A 16,994-nucleotide genomic window follows, 5' to 3' on the forward strand; every position below is an offset into this window, starting at 1 on the left:
AGCCAATTATGATGATGAAAAAGGCTGTGAGAAGAATAAGGCATATGCTGAACTGCACTATGAGGCATAACCCATTAACCTACCTTAAATTGATGGCTTGCAGGTCACATAGCTAACTGTGATGGCAAAAATAATCCTAATATGTACTGATTCACCAATTCTGAAACTTTGACGGTCCGCAGCATCCAAACAATGCACTTGCAGGCACAAGGTGGCTATTGAAAAATAACCATTTTGATGTCTCGACCAAAAAAGTGAGAATCATTGTCAGTGCATTTTGGTATATCCTGTATATTGCTTGGTCATTTTCGAATCCCTTTCTTGTGATTTTGAAACAGGGTGCTTGATATAATTAAAGGGTTACTTCATTCACGAGTGAAGTGCCTGTGTTTCATAAATCCCCTAAAAAAATATAAAAATCACTTGTAGGGACTTCAGAATATTTAAAAATGTTCAAGAAACAATTATTAGGACTTCATACTTGATGGTGAAAGGGAGAAAAGAAATGTGAGGTTAAATCCATGGTATTTTTGACCTTCAGAAAGCATTCTTCAACATAAGATAGAATAATGCATTCAAAGAGAAGAATGGAAATAAAGATCAAATGTAAAAAAGAATGGTCAAATGTTTTGTGAAATCACTTGTCTAAAAGTAAGAAATAAAATGGATTAGAGAAACATTTGGATGCACCTTTGAATGATGTTCCAAATCATGTACTTTTTTGTTACTGGGGAAAATGAGTGAACAAGAACAGTGAGGCAACACCACCACTTGTAAGAGAGACATTACTTCTTGCATACATACATTCTGTTTCTAGATAATTGAAGGGATTCTCCAGTGAAACATTTTGAAACCGGAAAAATTGTTGACACTTCAGGCATAAGTGAGAGAAATATGTCAAAGCCACACAACAGCAGACTGCATGGTCAGCATATTTCATCAAACAAATATCTTCAAGTGCTCTTTAAAATTCCAATGTTATAAGTTAAACCTTGGACTTTAAATTCTCAATCAGCATTTGAATAGCTGTATGGTTTCAAGCACCATTCAAAGGCTCATCAAATGTTTTACTAATCTGTTTTATTTTTCACTTTTAGACAAATGATTTCACATAGCATGTGATTACTTTTTTATTTTCTAGCATTGTTCAGCATGAAATACAATATATTCAAATACTGATCAGCATTCTGTCATTATTATGAAAAGTTTGCAGATTAATGGACAGCAGAGAAGTTTCAATTTATGCTGTGATTTGATATTTACTTCATTTTTTCAACGTGAAAGAAAGAAATCCACAACTTATAATGTGATGAGAAATGTAAGTCTGGTAACTTCTGCATCTCTTGAGATAGTTGACCTAGCTTGCTGTTGTCATCATCAAAGGGCAGTCTGATTGTTGCTGTAGTTAAGAGCTTCTGTTCAAAGATTCTGCTCAGCATCAAATGGTAAACGGCTTATCAGACACACATACTTTTCAACAACTTCTGGTGAGGCACAGCCCAGAATGCAAGAAAAAGACCCAGAGATTAAAATCTCAATATGACGTAGATTTAATGAGTAACAGATCTTCGTTTTGTCGAAGTATTTCACACCAGAAGGCTGTAGGAGGAACAGTTGTTGTCTATAGTTGTGCGGCAACAGTGAGACATAGAGACATTTACGAAACCACTTTCCTAATGTCTTTTGTTCCTAAAATGTCAAGAATTTAGTACTTGGTTCAAAGGAAGCCATTTTGACAGATAAATGTCGCATTACAAATTTTAATTGTGAAAAAGCAAGGTCATTAAGAGGTGAACTTCGTGACACTTTTACATAGGTAGTGGAACCGGTTCATGAAATATCTAAATTTTTCCTCAAATCATTAACTACATTTTTTAATTACCCTTATTTGTTTCAAGGAATTAATCATTTTTGATAAAACTGCTCCTTGCACTGGTTAATGTGATACCCCATTTGTCCGTTTCCCACTCTTCATTTGGCTACAAACATTCAGACAAGAATCCATAGTATAATTTTCCATAAAGTCACTAATTAATGATCCTTGATCATCTGTATTACTTTCAAGCAGTTAAATAAGATGTCTTGCTGTCAGTAATGTTGGAGAGAGGTAACTGCTCTCATCCAGATGGTATAATGGTGATATATCAGCACTAGTGTAGTTGTGTTGATAATTGCACTCAGTTTGATGGTGTACTTCACACTGATCGCCTCAGTAGTCTAGGAATGAAATACAAAAAGCTATGATTGGTTCTGATTGCGTATGGAATTGATGCTGTTAAATTAATGTGTCAGGATGTGTGTTGCCACTACATGAAAACAAAGGCATTTTGCATTCCAAAAGGCATATTTTTATATGTTTGATTTTCCAATACTGATGATCTGCAAATTTTTGTCATCTAACTAGAAGTTGGAAATTATACCAGAATTTATGACTGTGCAAGTTGTTAATATAAATAATCAATGCACATTACCAAAAACAAAACAATTGCTCACTGTGGCTTTCAGATTTGTGATCATTTATTTATTGAAACTTTCCCTATAAATAACTTAAATTTCATTCTAGATGTAAATGTTGAGAATATTTCACCAAAGTTGAAATAAGGAATAAATTAATTGGTTTGGGCTATAGGTATAATTTTTCTATAAGTAACAATCAGTAATGCAGACAATATCTTTTAGAGTGGTATTTGCATCAGTAATATTTGTAAGAACCTCATTCTTTCTCTCTAATTAACAGATATGGAGTAGCACTTGTTGGTGTGCGACCAGCAGAATTACCTGAATTTTATGAGGACACGATATTACTTAATCCTGGCCCAAGGCATATAATGAAGAAGAGTGACACATGTTACTACATGAGCATTTCAAAGGAAGAGAACTCTGCCTTTATTCTTGGGAACCAGCAGAATCAGCTGTGTACAGAAAGTGGAACTACAGCAACAGATGACAAGGATCACAGTAAGGAGACTGGTGATGGGCATAACACTAAAACTGATGGTACCAAACTCCAACTCCAGATTCCAAACTCCATCCACGTCAGTGAGTGTTTGCATGGCTTTCTTCTTTTGCTTCATTTACAGCATAGATAACACATTGTGCAGTGAAAATGGAATTTCAGAAAGAACAGCATTCATGAATAAAGAAAAAATGAGCAGAAGTTCTGTCATTACACAAAAACAACAATTATTACTCAGTCACACAAATTTTTTTGTAACTGTTGTATTGTTAATTAACATTTTCTCTTCAATGCCCATAATCCTCACCTGAGAGGATTGACAGAGGACTTTGAAAATATTTGAAGAAGTCAGTTCATTGAATACCATCATGAAACAGGGAGACTATGTCACCGACACAGTAAGCAAGTTGAGATGACGATCTGTAAAACAAAGGCATTTTTCTTTGCTGTGGAATTGTTTTACAAAATATCAACCACAAACTTTCTCCTCCAAAGGTGATTTTTGTGATACCAGTCTACATAGGGAGGAATGATCATTATAATAAAATAAGAGAAATCAGAATACGCATAGAAATACTTAGGTGTTCATTTTTCCCATGTGCTCTTCAAGAATGGAGCAGCAGAGAAAGTCCGAAGGTGGTTCGATGAACCCTCTGTCAGGCAGATAAGTGGGAATTAGAGTTGCCATGTAGAAATAAAATTTAGCTCTCTGGAAAACAGTACATTCAGTGACCTCAGATGTACTAGGTCTTAATCAAGTTAGACTTTGCAAACTGAAAAACCTATCTTTAACTAATAATATCTCCCATCTTTACTGGCATTTCCAAAAGTTTTTGGGAAATTTTGCTGTGTAACAAATACCTCTGCGATCAAAGTCGAAGCTTCGTAAAAATTCTATTTACCCTTATGTTATTCTGGATGTGATGGGAACTCACAGGAAGAGTTTATTTTTGTGTTATGACAGAAATTCTTATCTCATGTTGTTTATGATAACTGAGCATTGCACATTTTGAGTGTTTCTGTGTGAGATGTTGGAAAGGAAAATGTTGACTATCCTGTAAATGAAGCTGGGTGTAGCTAACTGGTCATAACTTTTACTTCTTGATTTGTTGATGTCATAACCTATTTCATATTATATTTGTTGTTATGTGGTCAATGTCTCATCTGTCATTTACTGTTTACTCTATTTTATGTCCTTTCATCTGCTGTGTTTTTGCTTCATACATACATGTGCACTTCTTAACTGTGCTGTGTTGATAGCAATTTGCTTTTTGTCATGTTGGTGTTTTTCATTCTAAGCATTATAGCACCTAATTTCAAATTTAGTATGTGGCCCATCTTCTTGTCTGTTATTTTTGTAATTTATATACAAGATTAGACAAAACTTTCCTCTTTCACTTTTTAATCGTGTGCTTGTACTACTACATAAGATGTCACAAAACCTTTAGAAAACATTGTGGCACACTAAATGTACGCTCATGTACTGGAAAAACACCTTGAATGACTAGAGATAGGACATGTACATTCTCAGTACATGTACATTAGTATGTTATGCAGTATGTTGTGGCCAACCAGATCACCAAACTCATCACGAATCAAAAATGTGTGGGATATGATGAAATTATGGGTGCAGTTCTGTGGCCCATTGTTGACCACCACAGATGAACTTTTGAACCAGCTAAATGCAACATGGATGACTATACCACAGGGTACCATTTGCACCTCATATGAGTAAATGCATCACACATGGAACAAGTTATCAGGGCCAAGGACGGACCTTGTGCCGACTAGGCAAAAGGACACATGTTGAACCAAGACGACTGAAATACTACTCATTTATTCGTATGACTTGTTACATTGTCTGGTATGTCTAAACACAGTGATGCACTTGACCAAATGAGTTTTACTTGAACATTTAAAGAAAGCATTAGACTGAGAAATCAACAGTATTTTGCCTCTAATGACCTTCAAAGCCATGAACTACATCGGTGTACTGCTTCAACATTGTGATGTGCTTGAGATACATCACCTTGAGGGTACAGGGTGTAACCAGCTACACATTGTGTCGCATGCTGGAGCAAATGATGCCTGTCGTCTGGGCTCTGAGGTCATTTTCGTATCATTCCTGTGACTGGCAGAGAAGGTTGAGAAGACCAGCCATGCATGTGGAGTTTCAACAGAGCTCAGATCATGGCCCTCTGGTTCTGACTCGAATGGAAGGACTGAACCAGAGACTTCAAAAGTTCTGTGACAAGCTGTCGACTTCTGGACTTGCACCACAGGGTTGATAACCGTAATGTCCCCCTAATTTGGTCAGGTGTGCACTAGAGGCTGCCATCCTGGTAGCTGACTGTGTGTGTGGTGCACACGAGGGGTTTTTAGATTAGGGAACTCTCCATCCAATCCAGACAACGATAACTGTAGGACACCCAGAGGTATCAGTGTAAGATCGAAAGAAATGCCTCCCTAATGGTAAACTGCAAAAGCATTTGCAACAAAGTGCCAGAGTTTGAAGTGCTCATGAAAAAGCAATGAAGCTCACATAATACTAGGTACAGAAAGTTCATTGATACCTGTAATTGATAGCGGTGAGATTTTTGTGGAAAATTAATTAAAGGATCGGCAAATGGGGTGTGTAGGTGGTGTATTGGTCACAGTAGAGTAGAAACTCAAATCCTGTGAGATAGAAATTCAAGCTGCATGTGAGTTCGTTTGGACAAGACACAGTATCAGGGGTGGTCATAAAACAATAATTGGATCCTTCTGTTGCCCACCAGACTCATCTCCTGATGTAACCGAAAACTTTACATAAAAACCCTCATTCACTTGTATGTAGTTTCCCCAATTATACTGTAATCACTGGTGGAGACTTAAATCACGCAACAGTTAATTGGGGAAACTACAGTGTTGTTATTGATGGGTGTATAAGGTGTCCTGTGAAACTTTAGTAAATACCTTCTCTGAAAACTACTTTGAACAGATAGTTAGGAAGCCCATTCATGAAGGAAATATATTGGACCTAATGGTAACAAATAGACCTGGTATCTTTGAAGATGTCTGCGCAAAACTGGTATCAGTGACCATGATGCAGTTGTAGCAATAATGATTACCAAAGTACAAAGGACAACTAAAACTATCAGAAAGGTATATATGGTCAGTAAACTAGTTAAAGAATTGGCACTGTTAATATAAGATTGCGTGAGGTGCTTTTAGCATTTGTTAAAACTGAGGTCTACGTGGAGCGTTCATACTGACAAAAGAATAAAAATAAAATAAAACAATCTCGGGGATTGTATTTTGTGTTATCACATTAAAATATTGCTGCAGTGTATCTTTACTGTAGTGAAATTGAATTAAAAGAAACCTTGTACTAAAGGAAAGTATTTCCCTTTTCTGTTAACGTAATAATCTTCATCTTGCCGAGAAGCAGTCTATATATGAACTTAATGGAATGTGCTTAGTTTTTACTTTCATACAACATGAAACAGCATATTCACTTTCTTCTCCTTAATAATTATGGTGCAAGTCTTTTAATGCGTCCATTGATGACGGAACGCAATGAAATTTTTCCTACACAGGATGTCTGCCAAGAATGGTGGATTGTTCGACCATTCTTGTCATTTATCCAGCGTGCTGAAAACCTTACAAATGATATTCTTATTTCTGCATGAAGGTCACTAGGCATATGAAGGAAAAAAATACACAATCGGCATAAATTATCATATATTATTTAAAATTTACAACTTACATTGTGTAATGGCCGCCATAGTGTGTGTTAGCTTCAAGACTAGAAGAGAGAGAGAGAGAGTAATAATGCTGGTCTTCTTCATTTCTTTTGTCAGCGAGTAAAAGAATAATTAATACAGAAATCCTATACAGTTATCTTATAGAATCTGTTTGTACCATTATTATTTCATTTTATTATTAATTACCATTAAGAGAGCTAATTTCACGCTCATTTTCAGAGTTTTTTACTATTTTCATTTTACTTTGCTATGTGTCTCACTTTTCGTCACAGGTTTTAATATTTTGTATAGTATATCGGTACAATGCCTTCAGTGACTACTGTAACAGATTATTGTCAAATGATATTTCACAAAATTCAAAGAAATTCTGATCATATATAAAGGCTGATAGTGGCTCCAAAGTTAGTGCCAGTTCCCTAGTGTATGAAACAGGAACTGAAATTGAGGGTTTGAAGCAAAAGCTGAAATGCTGAACACCATTTTCAAATGTTCGTTTACAAAGGAAAACCCAGGAGAATTGTCCCAATTTAATGCCCATACCACTGAAAAGATGAATGAAATTAGCATTAGTGTCAGGGGTGTTGAGAAACAGCTGAAATCGTTGAAACTAAGCAAAGCTCCGCATCCTGAGGGAATCCCTGTCAGATTCTGTACTGAATTTGCAGTTGCACCCATCTACAAGAAGGATAGCAGAAGTGATCCACAAAACTACCGTCCAATATCCTTGACATGGATCTGTTGTAGAATCTTAGAACATATTCTTAACTCAAAAATAATTAGGTATCCTGAACAGAATTTCCTCCTCACTGCCAACTAGCATGGATTTTGGAAACATCGATCTTGTGAAACCCAACTCACCCTTTTCTCACATGATGTACTGAAAGCTTTTTATCAAAGCAGCCAGGTAGATCCAGTTTATCTTGACTTCCAAAAAGCATTTGACTCAGTACCGCACCTATGCATATTGTCAAAAGTATGTTCATAAGGGGTACCAGCTAAAATTTGTGTCTGGATTGAGGAATTTTGTTAGGTAGGACACAGCATACTATCTTGGATGGAGAGTCATTCATGTAGAAGTAACTCAGGTGTGCACAGGGAAGTGTGTTGGGACCCTTGCTGTTCATGTTGTATATTAATGACCTTGCAGACAATACTAATAATAAAATCAGGCTTTTTGAAGATGATGCAATTATCTGTGATGAAATACATCTGAGAGAAGCTGCATAAATATTCAATAATGACAATAACCAATTTTTGACAATATAATGTAATTGGATAGATAAAAAATCTACTCATCAAGCGGACACAGAATACACACATAAAAGTAAGTTATAATTAGGCAAGCTTTCGGGGACAGTGGCTCCTTCTTCTGGCAGAAGGGTTGGAGGCAAAGGAATAGGGGTGAAGGTAAAGGACTAGACAGGTCAAGGAAATGGAGTAGATCTCAGAAAAGTCACCCAGAACTGCAGGTCAGGGGGGACTAACCGGATGAAATGACAAGGAAAGACTGATTTTGGGGACTGTACTCGATGAAAATTGAAATCCAGAGAGCTTAAAGGTGGAAGACAGGGTAATGTGCTAGACAGAGATTACTCTTAAAACATCGTGTACAAGTTAATAAGAGTGAAAATCTAAGTGCATTGTACATAACAGAGGTGGGAGGGGGATGGCAAAATATACAGGTACAGAAATGAAAGAGGTAGAAAACTAAAACATAGTTAAGGCAGGAGTAGATACTGAGCTGGAAGATATTAATGTAAATTAAGGCAAGGTGGGTGCCGAGAACCGAGGGCATGTAGTGCTAGTTCCCACCTGCGGAGTTCTGAGAAACTGGTTCAGTAGTGTTTAAATGTGTGTGAATTTCTAAGGGATCAAACTGCTAAGGTCATCGGTCCCTAGACTTACACACTACTTAAACTAACTTATGCTAAAGACAACACACACACTGATGCCCAAGGGAGGACTCGAACCTCCGGTGGGAGCGGCCGAGAAACTGGTGTCTGGGGGAAGAATACAGATTGCATGTTTGGTGAAGCAGGCACTGAGGTCACAATTGTCATGTTGTAGAGCATTCTCTGCAACAGGATATTATGTGTTGCCAGTATACACCATCTGCCTATGCCCATTCATGCTAATTGATAATTTGGTGGTAGTCAAGCCAATGCAAAAGGCTGAACAGTGCTTAAGTAACAGCTGGTATATGTCATGTGTCATTTCACAGGTGGCTCTCCCTTTGATAGTATATGTTTTGCCAGTTACAGGGCAGTATAGGTGGTGGTAGGAGGATACATAGGGAATACCCCAAAATGAGATGCATTCTGTCTGAGATTTTGCCCACCACATCTAGAACAGCTTTTCATCGCCCTCCCAATCTTCACAATATTGTTGTCAGACCCTATGCTCCTGCACCCATCTCCCTAGCCTATGCCTCCTAGCCCTGTGGTTTGCCCTATGCATCCTCCTACCACAACTTACAACAGCCCTGTAACTGGCAAAACATATACTATCAAAGGGAGAGTTACCAGTGAAACGACACGTGTCATATACCAGCTGTTATGTCCGCCCCTGGTAGCTGAGTGGTCAGCATGACAAAATGTCAATCCTAAGGGCCCGGGTTCGATTCCCAGCTGGGTCCGAGATTTTCTCCGCTCAGGGACTGGGTGTTGTATTGTCCTAATCATCATCATTTCATCCCCATCAATGCACAAGTCCCCGAAGTGGCGTCAAATCGAAAGACTTGCACCCGGCGAAAGGTCTACTTGATGGGAGGCCCTAGTCACATGACATTTACATTTTTTGCCAGCTGTTATGTAAACACTGTTTGGCTTTTTACATCAGGATGACTACCACCAAATTATTAGTTAGGTTGAATGGGTATAGACAGAGGGTGTATACTGACAACTTACAATATCCTGTTGCAGAGCATGTTCTACAATGTGACACTTGTGGCCTTGGGGCCTTTTTCACAATATGCACCATCTTGAATCTTCCTCCAGACACTAGTTACTCTGGAATCCGCAGATGGGAACTAGTGCTACAGCATGTCTTTGGTTCTCGCCACCCACCTGGCCTTATTGTACATCAGTTTCTTCCACAACTAGTGCTACAGCATGTATTTGGTTGTCACCACACACCAGTCCTCAATGTATATCAATTTCTTCCATCTCAGTAACTATTCCTTTCTTCAGACGTTTTAGTTTTCTAAAGCTTTAATTTTGTACCTGTCTGTTTTTCGTCATCCCCTTTCCACCTCTGCTATGTAAATGCACTGAGATTTTTCACTCTTATTAACCTGCACATGATATTTTAACAATAATCTCTGTCTTGCATATTACCCTGTCTTCCACCTTTAAGATCTCAGGGTTTCAAATCTTATCCAGTGCAGTTCCCCCAACAATCAATTTTTTTTTCTTATTCTGTCCAGTAAGTCTCCCCTGACCTGTGCTTCTGAGTGACTTTTCCCTAGATCTACTCTTTTTCTTAGACCTCTCCAGTCCTTTTCCTTCATCCCTCTTCCTGTCCCTTCAACCCTTCTACCAAAGAAGGAGCCACTAAGTCCAAAAGCTTGCCTGAGTATGACTTTCTTTTATGTGTGTGTTCTCTCGTCATTTGGTGAGTAGATTTTTTATCCATCCAGTTACATTACATATTCAGTCAGATCTTGATAAGATTTCAACACGGGACAGAGATTGGCAACTTTCTCTAAATGTTCAATGTAAGATTTTGCACTTCACAAAACGAAGAAATGTAGTATCCTATGACTAATATCAGTGAATCACTGTTGGAATCAGCCCTCATACAAATACCTGTGTGTAACACTCTGCAGGGATATGAAATGGAATGGTCACATAGGTTCATTCTTGGGTAAAGCAGGTGTTGGACTTTGGTTTATTGGTAGAATACAGGGGAAGTGCAATCATTTTACAAAAGAGATTGTGACCCATCCTAGAATATTGCTTAAGTATGTGGGACCCATACTATATAGGACCAACAGTGAATATTGAACGTATACAGAGGAGGACAGTACAAATGGTCACAGGTTTGTTTAATCCATGGGAGAATGTCACAGAGATACTGAAGGAACTGAACTGGAAGACTCCTGAAAACAAATGTAAACTATCCCAAGAAGGTCTATTAACTAAGTTTGAAGAACCTCCTTAAATGACTACTCTAGGGATACACTACCTATGTATTGTTCACATAGGGATTGTGATGATAAGATTATAATAATTACTTCATGCACAGAGGCATTCAAACAATCATTCTTACTGCACCCCATATGTGAATGAAATAGGAAGAAACCCTAATTACTGATACAATGGGACGTACCCTCTGACATGCACCTCACGGTGGTTTGCAGATTATAGATGTAGACACAGATGTAGACAGAATCTTCAGGAGATGAAACATTAAGTACTGACAAAAAGGGGGATAGATTGGATTCAGATCTCAGGATGAGGAGGGACAAAGATCTTAGTTTTTGCATCATCAGCCACTAATAATTTTAAGTCACAAATGCTTAACATGTTAATCTTCTCAAGTAGTGTGTTTCATTTATTGTCTGCCAGTTCACTAGTATATACCCAGTTTTAAATATGGTGTAAATTTTTTTTCCTTTAGCAGGTTCTTAACATTTATTTATTTGTTGTTTGACAATTGCCTTCCACTGTTTTTAAAAACTGTAGAAATGACATCTCCTAACTCCTTAAGCAACTGTTCAACTTATACTTTACTGTGCAAAAACCTGTTGTATACACGTCATGGATTGTATACTCATCATGAGTATGGGAACATACCAGGTGAAAAGGATGTGTATATATATATATAACACTTCAAAATGTAATATTTTTCCCATGTGTTCTTTAAGATATATTTTTCCCACGAGTTCTTTTATATATATAATAGAGGGAAACATTCACCGTGGGAAAAATATATCTAAAAACAAAGATGATGAGACTTACCAAACAAAAGCGCTGGCAGGTCGATAGACACACAAACAAACACAAACATACACACAAAATTCAAGCTTTCGCAAAAATGGTTGCTTCATCAGGAAAGAGGGAAGGAGAGGGAAAGACGAAAGGATGTGGGTTTTCAGGGAGAGGGTAAGGAGTCATTCCAATCCCGGGAGCGGAAAGACTTACCTTAGGGGGAAAAAAGGACAGGTATACACTCACACACACACACATATCCATCCGCATATACACAAACACAAGCAGACATTTGTAAAGGCCTTATATATATATATATATATATATATAGAAAGAAACATTCCACATGGGAAAAATATATTAAAAACGAAGATTCCATGACTTACCAAACGGGAAAGCGCTGGTAGATAGACACAATAAAAAAACACACAAACACACACACAAAATTTCAAGCTTTCGCAACCAACGGTTGCTTCCTCACGAAAGAGGGAAGGAGAGGGAAAGACGAAAGGATGTGGGTTTTAAGGGAGAGGGTAAAGAGTCATTCCATGTCCAAAAAAGGACAGGTAAACATTCGCACACACACACATATCCATCCACACATATGTCTGCTTGTGTCTGTATATGTGTGGATGGATATGTGTGTGTGTGCGAGTGTTTACCTGTCCTTTTCTTCCCCTAAGGTAGGTCTCCCCACTCCCGGGATTTGAATGACTCCTTACCCTCTCACCCTCTCCCTTAAAACCCACATCCTTTCGTCTTTCCCTCTCCTTCCCTCTTTCCTGACAAAGCAACCGTTGGTTGCGAAAGCTTGAAATTTTGTGTGTGTGTTTGTGTGTTTTTTTATTGTCTCTATCTACCAGCGCTTTCCCTTTTGGTAAGTCATGGAATCTTTGTTTTTAAATATATATATATATATATATATATATATATATATATATATATATATATATATATATATATATATATATATATATATATATAGTGATATGAATATAATAGATGGAAACATTCCACGTGGGAAAAAATATATCTAAAAACAAAGATGATGTGACTTACCAAATGAAAGTGCTGGCAGGTTGATAGACACACAAACATACACACAAAATTCAAGCTTTCACAACCAACGGTTGCTTCATCAGGAAAGATGGAAGGAGAGGGAAAGATGAAAGGATGTGGGTTTTAAGGGAGAAGGTAAGGAGTCATTCCAATCCCAGGAGCGGAAAGACTTACCTTAGGGGGAAAAAGGACAGGTATACACTCGCGCACACACATACACATATCCATCCACACATACACAGACACAAGCAGATATAATAGAGGGAAACATTCCATGTGGGAAAAAATATATCTAAAAACAAAGATGATGTGACTAACCAAACGAAAGCGCTGGCACGTCGATAGACACACAAACAAACACAAACATACACACAAAATTCTAGCTTTCGCAACCAACGGTTGCCTCGCCAGGAAAGATGGAAGGAGAGGGAAAGACGAAAGGATTTGGGTTTTAAGGGAGAGGGTAAGGAGTCATTCCAATCCTAGGAGCGGAAAGACTTACCTTAGGGGGAAAAAAGGACGGGTATACACTCGCACACACACACACATATCCATCCACACATATACAGACACAAGCAGACATATACAGAGGCAAAGAGTTTCTGACTAGAAACGGTGGATTTTATAGCAGCGGTAGTGTTGAAACCGGAAAAAAAATTTTTTGGTTATAGTTTGGAAGTGGGTGACGTATTATTGAGTATATATAGGCGGGATAAAATTGTATAGTAGATTACGGTAAAAAGTAGAAGGTGAATACAAAGTGAAACTACTGACAAAAACAAAAAGAGAAAATAAGACGACAGAAAAGATTTCGAAATCCAACAGTGACAAAAACTTACGTAATTGTTGGGTTCAAATTAATGATATGAATATAATAGAGGGAAACATTCCACGTGGGAAAAAATATATCTAAAAACAAAGATGATGTGACTTACCAAACGAAAGCGCTGGCACGTCGATAGACACACAAACAAACACAAACATACAATGACCAGCAACAAACTGTCCATTCACATGAATGGACACAGGCAGACAGTGTTTGTTGGTAATGAGGATCACCCTGTGGCTAAACATGCCTTGGTGCATGGCCAGCACATCTTTGCACAGTGTTACACCGTCCGGCTTATCTGGATACTTCCCACTAACACCAACCTATCCGAACCCCGGAGATGGGAACTTGTTCTTCAATATATCCTCTCTTCCCGTTATCCACCAGGCCTCAATCTCCGCTAATTTCAATTTGCCGCCACTCATACCTCACCTGTCATTCAACAACATCTTTGCCTCTGCACTTCCACCTCGACTGACATCTCTGCCCAAACTCTTTGCCTCTGTATATGTCTGCTTGTGTCTGTATATGTGTGGATGGATATGTGTGTGTGTGTGCGAGTGTATACCCGTCCTTTTTTCCCCCTAAGATAAGTCTTTCCGCTCCCGGGATTGGAATGACACCTTACCCTCTCCCTTAAAACCCAAATCCTTTCGTCTTTCCCTCTCCTTCCTCTTTCCTGACAAGGCAACCGTTGCTTGCAAAAGCCAGAATTTTGTGTGTATGTTTGTGTGTCTATCGACGTGCCAGCACTTTCGTTTGGTAAGTCACATCATCTTCGTATATGATGTGACTTACCAAACGAAAGTGCTGGCACATCGATAGACACACAAACATACACACAAAACAATATATGGTAGATAGGCAGTCAGGAAAGAGGGAGGGAGAGGGAAAGACGAAAGGATGTGGGTTTTAAGGGAGAGGGTAAGGAGTCATTCCAATCCCGGGAGCGGAAAGACTTACCTTAGGGGGAAAAAAGGACAGGTATACACTCGCACACACACACATATCCATCCGCATATACCATACTATATATATATATATATATCTAAAAAGAAAGATGATGAGACTTACCAAACAAAAGCGCTGGCAGGTCGATAGACACACAAACAAACACAAACATACACACAAAATTCTAGCTTTCGCAACCAACGGTTGCCTCGTCAGGAAAGAGGGAAGGAGAGGGAAAGACAAAAGGATTTGGGTTTTAAGGGAGAGGGTAAGGAGTCATTCCAATCCCGGGAGCGGGAAGACTTACCTTAGGGGGAAAAAAGGACAGGTATACACTCGCGCACACACACACATATCCATCCGCATATCTACAGACACAAGCAGACCTTTTTTGCGGAGGGAATGTAAATAAAACTTAATGGGGTTGTTGTGGAGGTGTTGTGGGGGTGACATGGTACTAGAAGGTGGAAAGTGGAACACGAGGCTGAAATGAAAATGAAAATAAATATGAAAAAATATATGGGGAGAGATAAAGGTAAAACTAGAAAGCAAATGAAGATCTGGTGTGAAAAAAGGCGAAAAAGGGTTGGTTAGAGCTGGGCTATGTTGATCCTGTGGTGAACTTGTGTAGGTAGATAATGATGTGCATAAAGGTTAGGTGGTTGTGTTGCCGCCAAAACACGTTAAAGGGTGGAGAAATACGGGAAAATTTCGAAAAAACTACGTGAGGATGTATTAAAAGGAGTGGTTTGGTGGTGGCAGATTATGGAAATGAAGCTAACAATTGTCTGATGAAGAAATAATGACGTTAAAACCTGTGGGAAGCGGCTATATATGATCGGTGATGTGAGAAAAATGGAAATGGAAATAAAGCAAAAGTTATTAAAACTGCCGAAAAGGTTGTTTAATAGCTAAAAGGAACTGTTTGTGAACTGGAAACGGTGGATTTTATAGCAGCAAAGCGCAAAAAAATTTTTTTGGTTATGGTTTGGAAGTGATTTACGTATTATTACATATTATTGAGTATATATCGACGGGATAAAATTGTATACTGGATTACGGTAAAAAAGGAGAAGCTGAATAGAAAGTGAAACTGCTGGCAAAAACAGAAGGAGGAAATAAGACGACAGAAAAGACTACGAAATGTAACAGTGGCAATAACAATAACGATAACAATAACAAACGTGATTGTTGGGTTCAAATTAATGATATGAATATAATAGAGGGAAACATTCCACGTAGGAAAAATATATCTAAAAAGACAGATGATGAGACTTACCAAACAAAAGCGCTGGCAGGTCGATAGACACACAAACAAACACAAACATACACACAAAATTCTAGCTTTCGCAACCAACGGTTGCCTCGTCAGGAAAGAGGGAAGGAGAGGGAAAGACAAAAGGATTTGGGTTTTAAGGGAGAGGGTAAGGAGTCATTCCAATTCCGGGAGCGGAAAGACTTACCTTAGGGGGAAAAAAGGACAGGTATACACTCGCACACACACACATATCCATCCGCATATACACAGACACAAGCAGAGATATATATATATATATATATATATATATATATATATATATATATATATATATATATATATATATATATATATAGTGTTCCACAAAATTTTGGGCAAACGGACGGATGTTTGCAACTTCCTGCCACAATATTTCGGTGCAGAGTTCCTACAACATCTTAACTCCATACACAAACATATAAAATTTGCTATGGAGTTAGAGAAGGAGGGTTGTCTGCCATTTTTAGACCTATTGGTGCGATGTAAGAATGATGGCACACTTGGTCATTTGGTATATACAAAGCCCACTCACACAGACCTTTACTCACAAGCCGCTAGTTGCCACCATCTGGCACAAATAATGTGTGTTTTGAAGACATTGGTTCACTGAGCCCACATTATCTCTGACACCGATAGTATGCAAATGGAACTGGAGTGCCTGCAGACTGTATTTCTGAAGAATGGGTACTCGTCCCAGGAAGTGGAGAGAGCGCTGTAGTACTGTAAACGACGGAACAAAGAAGAGGAAGAGGCTTTTAAAACGACTGCCTATCTACCATATATTGGTAATATTTCAGTGCAAGTAGGCAGAATACTAAGAAAATATAAAGTGAATGCAATCTTTCACCCTCCTGCAAAAATTTCGTCGCTGTTGGGATCAGTCAAAGATGACCTAGAGCTGCGCAAGACAGGTGTTTACAAGATTTTGTGTGAATGCGGCAAATCTTACGTAGGGCAAACGATGCATACTGTGCAGGATCGCACTGTAGAACATCAACGGCATACTCGCCTTCTTCAGCCTTGTAAGTCTGCCATCGCTGAACCCTGTATTTCAATTGGTCATGCCATGAATTACAATGAGACAAAAATTGTGGCCCATACGTTTAACTTTTGGAGTTCTATTATTAATGAATCCGTGGAAATATGGCTGTCTGACAATGAGTCTTATTAATCGTGACTTTGGTTACCATTTGAATTCAGCATGGAATCAATTGTCAAAAAACTT

At 38.3% G+C, this 16,994-nt stretch overlaps 1 protein-coding gene across 1 annotated transcript in view; it reads left to right on the plus strand.

Moving 5' to 3' along the window:
• LOC126169379 (potassium channel subfamily T member 2) overlaps positions 1 to 16,994 on the plus strand; it is a 1,084,296-nt gene that overhangs the window by 861,314 nt on the left and 205,988 nt on the right. Inside the window, exon 15 of the mRNA XM_049920640.1 lies at positions 2,738 to 3,039. Within this exon, the coding sequence (XP_049776597.1) occupies positions 2,738 to 3,039 (302 nt within the window). The remainder of the gene's footprint in view (positions 1 to 2,737; positions 3,040 to 16,994) is intronic.

This window comes from Schistocerca cancellata, chromosome 1 (genome assembly GCF_023864275.1).
Source record: "Schistocerca cancellata isolate TAMUIC-IGC-003103 chromosome 1, iqSchCanc2.1, whole genome shotgun sequence".
Taxonomy (NCBI): Eukaryota; Metazoa; Arthropoda; class Insecta; order Orthoptera; family Acrididae; genus Schistocerca; species Schistocerca cancellata.